Source organism: Helianthus annuus, chromosome 12 (genome assembly GCF_002127325.2).
Source record: "Helianthus annuus cultivar XRQ/B chromosome 12, HanXRQr2.0-SUNRISE, whole genome shotgun sequence".
Lineage (NCBI taxonomy): Eukaryota > Viridiplantae > Streptophyta > Magnoliopsida > Asterales > Asteraceae > Helianthus > Helianthus annuus.
Window position 1 is genome coordinate 75,986,977 of NC_035444.2, and position 11,097 is coordinate 75,998,073.

At 33.1% G+C, this 11,097-nt stretch overlaps 1 protein-coding gene and 1 long non-coding RNA gene across 2 annotated transcripts; one reads left to right on the plus strand and one right to left on the minus strand.

Annotated features, from left to right (window-relative positions):
• The first annotated feature begins 468 nt into the window (after nt 1-468).
• Nucleotides 469-1,988, plus strand: LOC110886757 (isoleucine N-monooxygenase 2). The gene is made up of 2 exons (XM_022134597.1): nt 469-1,215; nt 1,356-1,988. The coding sequence occupies exons 1-2, from the start codon at nt 469-471 to the stop codon at nt 1,986-1,988; spliced, it is 1,380 nt and encodes a 459-aa protein (XP_021990289.1).
• Nucleotides 1,989-7,927: 5,939 nt separating this feature from the next.
• Nucleotides 7,928-9,408, minus strand: LOC110902344. Its single transcript, XR_002571062.2, has 3 exons — nt 9,272-9,408; nt 8,729-8,782; nt 7,928-8,208 (listed from the first exon to the last, which is right to left on the minus strand). It is a non-coding gene; the product is annotated as an uncharacterized LOC110902344 (long non-coding RNA).
• Between the last annotated feature and the right edge of the window lie 1,689 nt (nt 9,409-11,097).

Genomic DNA, 11,097 nt, shown 5'->3' on the forward strand with positions numbered 1-11,097 from the left:
GAAAACAAAACCAAATCACTATTCACATCAAGTTGATAATTGTAATATATATATAATATATAATATAATATAATATAATGTTACAAATTCATAATTTTACGAAAATCAAATCACACTTATAATTCTTGAGATTAATGTCGATCTTATCCTTTATCCGGATTCTCATGTTTACATTTGATCCAGTTTTCATGTTCATATCTCAAGCTGCTACTTCACATTATTTAAACCCTACCTAAGCATGTTTTGAAATTAACATTCTAACATCTTTTATCTTCAACATCAGTAATCATGTATCTAACGATCATCCTCATTGTCATCATGCTCATATTTGTTGGTAGGTTTCTAAACAAGAAATCTACAAGCCACTTATCATGTCCATTACCACCTGGTCCAACACCTTTGCCATTTTTTGGATGCGCCATCCAATTGCTCCTAAATAAACCAACTTTCCGGTGGATCGATAAGCTTATGGACCTGTTTAACACCCCAGTCCTTTGCGTACGTCTAGGACCATCAACCCACGTCATTGTGGTTTCATCATCTGACATAGCATGTGAGTTCTTCAAGAAACAAGATGAAATATTCATTTCAAGGCCTGATGTGCTTTCAGCCTATCTAATAAGTGGCGGATTTCGCACCGCAGCCATGTCCCCATATGGAGAACAGTGGAAGAAGATGAAAAGAATTTTAAATCGAGAGATGCTTTCACCACCAATGCAGAAATGGCTCCAACCTAAACGTGACGAAGAAGCTGATCAAGTTCTCAGGTACATATATAACCAAATAGAGAAACAAGATGCTATAGTTGATGGCGGGTTAATAAACGTTCGCGCTTTGAGCCAACATTTCTTTGCAAACGTAACGAGGAATATTATTTTTGGGAAAAGATTCTTTGGGCAAGGTATGGAAGATGGAGGGCCAGGTGAAGAAGAAACTGAACATGTTGCTGCACTTTTCGTCTTGCTGAAGTATCTTTATGCGTTTTGCATCAGTGATTACTTCCCATGGTTAAGAGGGAAGGTTGACCTTGATGGCCATGAAAACATAATTCGAACTGCAATTGAAAATGTTCGAAAGTATCAGGATCCATTGGTCGATGAACGTATTCAAATGTGGAACAATGGAGACAGAAAGGAAAAATCTGATATGCTTGATGTTCTTATCACACTTGAAAATCCTAAGCTTACGCCAGAGGAGATTAAGGCAGAAATTGTTGTAAGTCTCTCGCCATTTATTTCTATTTTCACATGCACATTTTGGAGATGAGAATAATGTTTTCTTTGACTTTTACACATTCCAATTATGTTGGCATAATTATGTATTTTTAAAATTATCTTTCACTTATCGATTTGTAGGAGCTAATGATCGCTACAATTGATAATTCGTTTAACGCAATAGAATGGACAATCGCTGAGATGATCAATGAACCCATGATTCGTAAGAGAGCAGTTGAGGAGTTGGAGCATGTAGTAGGTCGCCAAAGGCTAGTCGAAGAGCAAGACGTACCCCAACTCAATTACATAAAGGCATGCATCAAGGAAGCTTTTAGGTTGCACCCTTTTGCATATTTTCTTCCACCCCATGTTTCTATAATGAATACAACGGTGGCTGGTTACTTCATACCTAAGGGTAGCCATGTTACCTTGAGTCAATATAGGTTGGGAAGGGATCCAAATGTGTGGGCAGATCCATTGCGGTTTAACCCAGATCGACACCTACATGTGGAAGGAAAACAAGTGGTTCTTTCTGATAACGACCTGAGGTTAATCTCGTTTAGCACTGGGAAACGTGGGTGTCCAGGAATAACATTAGGCACAATCATGACTACAATGTTGTTAGCGAGGATGGTCCAGGGTTACATTTGGGAGGCGCCAGGTAACGAGGGGTCCATTGAATTTATTGAAAATCATGATGACATTTGCATGGCTAAACCACTTGTGGCAACTGCTAAGCCACGGTTGCCTCTGTACATGTACCCTACTTATTGACGAGAAGGCGTATCTCTTTTATCTTAAATGTACTATCAATTATCATAAATAAGAGCAATAACATTTCCTTATAATACAAATTTATCTTCAAACCAATATAGCTATATAATGTTGAACGATTTATATATAACTTTATTTTTGTCTCTTTGTAGTTAATAACCTTTAATTTTCGATATATTTAATACGTGATAAATAGTTCTATAAAATATTATTATATTTATATATATTAATACAAACTGCCCATGAATAGTAACATAATTATGTAATATCATTATAACTTTTTTTATCTTTAATATTTTACTACGTCGTTTATCATTTTATTTATTCTAATGATATAGTGTAATTAATATACATATTATACATATTAATTGAAAGTTTTCCTAAATAGTAATTAATATTTTTAAATATTTGTTTTAATTTTTATAATGATATTTTATTTATCATATAATTTGATTTTTATGAGTAGTTGTTTTGATTTTTATAATAATATTTTACTCATGATATAGATTGATGTTTTCTAATAAGTTGTGTACATCAATCTTTCTTTAAAATTTACCTTAGTGTGTGTATTTTTTCAATGTTATGATATAAAATTTATTAGAAATAGATATTGTGTCCATATCGTACTAAATTGATCAAGACGGACCAAACAACATTGGTAACGGTATATGTATGCATTTTTATGGTTTCCAATTTCAATAATTCTTTTTTGTACAAATCTGTCTGCGAAGATAAATGAATATCAGTAGCGACAGCGATACCATGACAATCTTAACCGGTCGATATAGTTCAAACAATATCAGTGCAGTGTAGGTACAGTGATCATTTTTATTGTTTTCGATGGATATAACATGTTGATTTCTACACCGAGTGAATTATCATACTAGTACCGTAAAGAACCAAACCAATACCCATTGAACGTCTATGATAACGTACTGTACGCGCGAGAAAATTACCTAGTTATTATTACATGCATGTATCTATGTGTAGCTATAATATATAGTTTGCAAGTATATCATAAGTTTTAACTCCTTACTAGAATTGTTCCACTTAATTCAATAATATTCCTTTGCCGTTAAAAAAAAGTCTGTGTGAGAATATTACTTAAGTCAACAAGGAGATAACCTTATCCATCTGAGCCCTCACACACGTATATCCATTCACACACAAGCATGTACATGGTGAATCCCTTACAATACAAAACCAATTTTAAATAGAAAATTATAAAAAAAAAAAAATACATAAACACTTTAATGTAGTGCAGGAGAGAAAGAGAGACGATTAAATAAACCCCCTAATCATATTTAAAGAAGTACATATAAGAGCATCTTCAATGTTAGACAATTCAAACGCTTAAAAACATGCTACGTCAATTTTTACATCAGGTTAATTTAAAACTCCCTATCCGGACACCACTTACAAGTTATAAATGAGGATTACGATGGGGATGTCCAAAGGCGAGACACTCTGTAATTGTCTATACGGTTTTTGAAATTATATATCTTTTCGTGACCATTTTCGGTTATGTTTTCCATTGTAAAAATTTTTATTGAAGTCATTTTAATTGTTTGATTGAGGTCATTAATGCGAGACTGATTGTCAAGCTATTAGAAAAGGAAGGAAATGTGAAATGTCAATTATCAATAACATTTAGACCATCTGTAATGGTTAATACATTTTAAGGGGTATCTTTCAGCATATCAGCATTATAATGCTTTTTCAAAAAATGTGTATTGGTTAATATATCTTAATGCCATTTCAGTTATTACTTTCTAATTTTTTTCTCCTCATTTGACATTATACTAGAACAACCCTATCTCTGCATGCCTCTATGACATCCATAGGTAGGTGTTAGAGGTGTTATAAAGTCTCTTCACGCTCATATAATGCTTATAAGTGATCTAAGTAAGAATCACTATAAAACTTGTATATTGTTCTTAGAGTAAATTGCTAAAATCGTCCCTGACGTTTATTCACATTTGCTAGATCCATCTAAAAAAGGTTTTTTTCTCATAGGAACCACTGAAGTTTCAAAAAAGTTGGTAAATCCATCCAAAATGACTAACACCATTAGAAGCAATGTTAACCTTGGGGTACTTTGGTAATTTTCACTATTACTTTTAAACAAAATAAACTAAATCAACAAATTCTATGATAAGCGATATCATCTCAAATTATTTTATTCTTTTACCAAATATTTAAAATTAAGTTTAAGTTCATTTCAATATTGAAAATTCTTTAGGCTAACTTATTCATAGTATTTAGTTGTCATTATTACATTTAATATATATTTATCTTCATTTTAATGTTGCATTTGATTCTTATTTAAAATTTTAATTATAGGCATAATATTTCTTGTTAAGATGACAAATGCAAAACCAATGATATAGATTATTATGGGCCAACTTTTATGTAAATAAAAGTAATCAATGAAGAATTTTGGTTGCAACAACTTTTACGCAAATGAATCATTTTGGTAAGATGATACAAATACAAATCAATTTTACGTTTTTTTCTTTAGAGACTTTTCTTTACAAGTAATTAAAAGCCAATACTTTACAATAGTTTAACTAACAATATAATCTAACTAAATATAATGTAGTTAATTATTAATTATAATTGTTCCAAATTTGTATTATAATAATTGATTTTTTTAACAGCTATCATTGGTTTATGCTATGATAATATCATTATTTGACTGCATTTTTCTAACTTTTATGAGTTGATTGTGAATTTTATCTTTAGCATCTTAACAAGACGTGCTTTTCTTTGAAATTTATTACAGACATAACTTTTTCAAAAATTGTTCTATGTATAGGTTAACACGTAGTAGTTGATATATATAAAAGTAGTTGATGAAAAGATTATGTTATTATAACTTTAAAGAAAATAAATAATTTTGATAAGATGATAAAGGCAAAAAATTAAAATCAGCATGCAATAAATTGCAAAAAATTTGTAATGATAATGTAACAATGAGATTTTCATGAAATAAACCAATGATGAATAATCTAAATTAGAACAATTAAAGTTAATCACATGCCTTGTATTTTTTTTCTATTAACTTCATAATAATAGATTTTTCAATTACTTTATTATATTACCATTTTTATTGCAGATTTTCATTTATCTGTAGGAGCAGAAAAGATTTAGTTCTTTATACATTAAAGTAAAAATTAATAAAATTCCCAAAGTAAAGGAGATTTGACCAGATACATGAATTCAATTGTGAGTAACAAAACAAATTATACAATTAAAATTGGGTTTTAGGATTTTGTTTATAAAAGGGTGGGGGGGGGGGCAAGATATAACCTGTTAAAAAAGGGCAAATTAAATAAGTTAAGACAATGACTAAATTACCCATCTATTAAGTTAGTTTTGGAGTGTTAGTCATTTTGGATGGATTTGGCAACTTTTTTGAAACCTCAGTGGTTCCTATGAGAAAAAAAACATTTTTTGGATGGATCTAGCAAATGTGAATAAACACCAGGAACAATTTTAGCAATTTACTCTTGTTCTTATTTATATTATTTTCCTTATTCTACATTATAATATGTACAATAAAAAGTTGAATTCAATGGGATAAATATGAAACATAAGTGGTAAAATGCTAAAAAAATGCTGAAATAATTTAAGGGGAAACCTGTTAATACAGTTTTATCATAAACTTTTAATAACATCTACATATTTCGTAACAACTTACTACAAGAATTAGTTAAATGTTCTAAAAAAGATTATTGGATTTTAATAATCCAAAGTTTCACTAGTTGGCCGATAATAATCCCAACTTCAAAAATTCCCTCTGACAATCCCAACTAGTAAGATTTTGGCCCCCATCGATCATTTTCTAACTGGGTTATAACGCAGTTAGTTTTTGCTGACTTGGACGCTGACGTGGCACACAACTTTATTATTTGCTGACGTGGACGATGATTTGGCACTCTCATTACTACCTCACCACCACCACCGCCATCTACACCGCCCACCACCATTGCCATCTCCACCAACACCGCCGTTATCTCCACCCATCTATTAAGTTAGTTTTGGAGTGTTAGTCATTTTGGATGGATTTGGCAACTTTTTTGAAACCTCAGTGGTTCCTATGAGAAAAAAAACATTTTTTGGATGGATCTAGCAAATGTAAATAAACACCAGGAACAATTTTAGCAATTTACTCTTGTTCTTATTTATATTATTTTCCTTATTCTACATTATAATATGTACAATAAAAAGTTGAATTCAATGGGATAAATATGAAACATAAGTGGTAAAATGCTAAAAAAATGCTGAAATAATTTAAGGGGAAACCTGTTAATACAGTTTTATCATAAACTTTTAATAACATCTACATATTTCGTAACAACTTACTACAAGAATTAGTTAAATGTTCTAAAAAAGATTATTGGGTTTTAATAATCCAAAGTTTCACTAGTTGGCCGATAATAATCCCAACTTCAAAAATTCCCTCTGACAATCCCAACTAGTAAGATTTTGGCCCCCATCGATCATTTTCTAACTGGGTTATAACGCAGTTAGTTTTTGCTGACTTGGACGCTGACGTGGCACACAACTTTATTATTTGCTGACGTGGACGATGATTTGGCACTCTCATTACTACCTCACCACCACCACCGCCATCTACACCGCCCACCACCATTGCCATCTCCACCAACACCGCCGTTATCTCCACCCACCACCACTGCCATCTCCACCACCACCACCACTTACCACTGCCATCTCCATTGTGTGCAAAGATGACCAGACATTCGCTAAAGGCTACTACTACCTACCACAGGTTGGCAAGCAAGCACCAGAGGCTGCTACTTTCGCCGGAGTATCGATCAACAGGAAATTATAACGATTGTCGTCGATAGAGCTTTTTGCTGTTGTTGTATGTATGCTGATTGATGATAAAACGTAAGGTTTCATTTGTCCGACGACCTCTGCAACTCCGGCGAAGGTCCGGTCTTCTTCTCCGGTGACCTTTGCACACTTTCTCTCTCTAGAAACTGTTTGCTCTCTCTAGAAATAGTTCCAAAGGGACAAATGAAAGTGATTCGAATTGATTTTTAGATTTTTTTTCACTGCCTTTTATTTGGCTTTGTTGTTCAGACCTTAATTCGATTGCTACACAGGTGGTTGAGTTGGTGTGGTGATGGAGTTGAAGGTGGTTGATGACGGTGTGCTGAAGGTTGGTGATGGCTAATGGTGGTGGGCGGTGGGTGGTGGTGGGGGTTGGTAGTGGTGGGGGTGGCTAATGGGGGTCGGTGGTGGTGGAGGTAGTGATGGTGCCACATAAGCAGCCAAATCATCTTCCACATCACATAAGGGTCCATATCATCTGCCACATCAGCAAAAAACTAAAAAAACCAACTGGGTTATAACCTAGTTAGAAAAGGATCGATGGGGGCCAAAATCTTCCAAGTTGGGATTATTAGAAGGAATTTTTTAAGTTGATATTATTATCGGCCAACTTGTGAAACTTTGGATTATTAAAATCCAATAACCCTTTAAAAAATTCATAGTTAAAGAATTAGTTAAATGTTTTAAAAAATTCATAGTTAAATGTTTTAAAAATTCAAATTACAGTTAACATGTTTAATCTTTAATTTTGTATTTTTTATTGTTTTATAAAACTTTAAAGCATAAAAAAAACACACACATACATACATATGCATGCATACATACATACACATACATACGGGTACAAATCTATTGAATTTCCTTTAACAAAAAATGCTTTCAAATTATATAAAACTAGTGAGATTTTCCCCGCGCTTCCCGGCGGGAATTCGGTCAATATCGGTTCGGTTTATTATGGTACCGACACTCTGTTACGTCCCCGTTTATGTCTAATAAAAATGGCGAGATTAGACACTATAATTTTAAGCTTTCAAATTCGCCTAATCTTTTCACAAATCAAGATAACAATACTAATATCATTAATGCACAAATTTAACAAAATTTGGGCATGACCCGTCCATAAGACGAGTGTATCCCTATTTTAACCATCATCAAAACAATTATGTCTACGACCCGTTCGACTAGACACGACTAAAAACCATAACATCAAGTGTTAAAAAGTGTAACTACTAACGAGGTTATACAAAACAAGCATTTTGACCCAAAACATTAGTACGAAACAGCGGAAGCGCTTGATGATCATAATGTGTGCATATGCTCCCTCCAAATTGCCAAGTCGCCTAAATTGAGGACTTACCTACATTCGACATAAACAAATAAGTTAGTATTTCGACACTACACAACTAAATAATAAACCGGTTCGTTTCTTTCACGGATTAACATCATTCAATTACTTTACTAACCATTAAACGGTTCATTACATGCTTGCCTCAAAGTAGAGGCTAAACATACTTTTCTTAACATACCCGCTAAGAACGGATACTAGCATCATTACATAACTTCCATTCGATTCGTTCATAACGAACAATCATATTCTTTATATTCTTACCTCATACTCTGATTTGAGAAAGACGAATCGAGTAGACTTTCATTCATTACATACTTAACTTTCCATACCCGGTTCAACTACAAGAACCAGATATGTTGCATTATCTTTCGTAACTTATTCATTCCTCACAATCCGTTTATGACGGATCTTACTTTTACTTTCGAAGAACCATAGATTTCAATTCTCACAAATTTAACATAACAACACAATACAATTGAGACTATTATACATACGACAACATTTTAGAATATGATGTACACTAACGTACCTCGATCTTGTGAACCTTCCGATTTCCTAGTATTGGGTCCTTCTTCCTTTACGCCTATAACAACACATTCATTCTTTTATTTAGTATCCCAATATTTCATTCCATTATCTCGCAAATTACACATATTTATTCTTTCAAGCATTTCATCGAACACTTGGCGGGTTTCGCATTTGTGGGACATTAAGTACAAGCTTTCAAAGCATAATTCCTACTAGTTCATTTCAATATTCATCAACAACAATCAAGTTCATAATATTCTCTTGTCCTACTTAATTTTTGTTTAAGATTCGAGTACTACTACATCATCGTGTATCAAATTTACACATGATTACTACTAATTTTTCCATCATTCTACACCTCTAATAATTCATATCAAATGGGTTATGCAATTAGCTTTTCAAATGATCGAATTCACGCATGAATACACATGATTCCTGTTCTATAGCAAAGACCTAACTCCAATCTACACAATTACTTGTATCAATTCGAGATTGGGTCATAACCCACTTCCTACAAGTCATGATTTCAAGAAATTGAACTTACCTCTTTAAAATCGAGCTTAGATGGGTGTAGATTCGAGTTCATGCAGTTGATTATCTTCTAAATTTCTACACAATTTGATTGAATTTGGTGAACAAGGGTTTCACCCTTGGTTCCCTGCTTTGATCGATCCCCAATACCCAAAAATGGGTGTTTTTTTTCCATTTTGTTTATTATAAAAACCTTTTAATTCTCTATTTACACATTAAACCCTACACTTTGAAAGAGAGTTTACTTTAGGCTTTTCTCATTATCCTACTAGTATTTGAAACATTTACATTTACATGGTTAAACCTTTAATAAATTTAGCTTTATGTCTAACGGTCATTTTTTGGGGTGTTAAAAGTCTACCCCCCTTAAAGGAGGTTTCGTCCCCGAAACCTTTCTCATTACAACTTGACCACTTCTACTCTTACTTTTTCATCTATTCATTCACGATGCTTAATACAACATAGATGCATTTGAGATCATGGCAAGAGTTTCATTCATGCATAAACGTATTTGTACGCATTGTCCCTCCATTCTTAAATCAAGTAAATTACTTTCATAATCACATATAAGTCAGAATCTGATCCAGAGCTCTTATTAGTGTCGCTTTCACTTTATAATGCTAGTTCCTAGCATACATCATCACTAGCGGTTCGTTCATTTGAAATTTATTCCAAATGTATACTATTGGTCGTACAAGCTTATGCTTACGGCTTGTTACATATTCATACATTTACTACTATAAATAAATCGATTTATTTTATTCCGCACATGAATCATGCACGATATAATTCATTATTGTAATCATGAGCAAACCCCATTATCCCATTACTAACGTTCTTCCAATTACTTTATGGTTCATATGAGGGCTTAGCATAACATTATACGTATATTATAGACATTTAATGACTTAGTGGTACTAATACAAAGCTACCCACTTCCTAATTGCTTTTTCATACCTAATACGAGTATAAGGTATCATTCTACGGTTACTACCGTCACTTGAACTAATCACAAGTTTGAGTTTAGCCTTAAATTTAATCCTTCGCACACTTTATTATTTGTTCCTTGCATGAACTACTTATGATAACAACTGGGTATGTTATGTACGAGCACCATACTAGCGTTTAACCAATTCAGCTCAAACTTTCATTTAAGGCCTTTAAATCTCCCTCTTATTGACATTCATACCTTCTCACGCTGACCATTACAGGTCGATCATTGTATACCATACCATAATTATTCTACTATTCATTTTGTTCACACTTACAAATAAATCTACGGATTCTTAATCATTAATTAAGAATTAAACATTTTACTAACCTCGCCTTCAATGCATAAGTCGGTTATCCGTGCGCCGGATCGATCCGCTTCTTTATATGTACCTTCCGTACCAGAATTGGTCTCATTCATTCATGAAATATGCTCCCACTCGTGGGCATCCTTCCACTAGCTTCATTACTATCATCTCACTAAGAATTCCATCATATTTGTCTATAAATAAACAGTTAGCACATAACCGTTCATAACTGCGTCCTACGGGGTGTTTGTTCGCCCATTGCCTCTTTCACAATTTTCTTACGTACATGCTAAAACATATCATACATTCCATTTCTTACATACAATCCTTTCTTTTTATTGGTTATTTCTCTAACTTTCGCAGTTTGACCTTTCAAGGTCAGACTAACACCCCCTCACCTATTGTGGTTGCATCGAGGTACACGTTCGTACCTTATATTTGCATAATTGCAAGGACTTCATTTATTTCGTTTGACTTTTTGGAAGTCTAATTGTAAATACATTCTTACATATGGGTATCAGTTATCCTATTCTGACACATC

What these genes read in the sequence shown, in the direction of transcription:
- LOC110886757 (XM_022134597.1), top strand. Translation starts at nt 469, where the DNA reads ATGGACCTGTTTAACACCCCAGTCCTTTGCGTACGTCTAGGACCATCA. An exon ending in AGATTAAGGCAGAAATTGTT is followed by an intron (nt 1,216 to 1,355) that starts GTAAGTCTCTCG and finishes ATCGATTTGTAG; the next exon opens with GAGCTAATGATCGCTACAAT.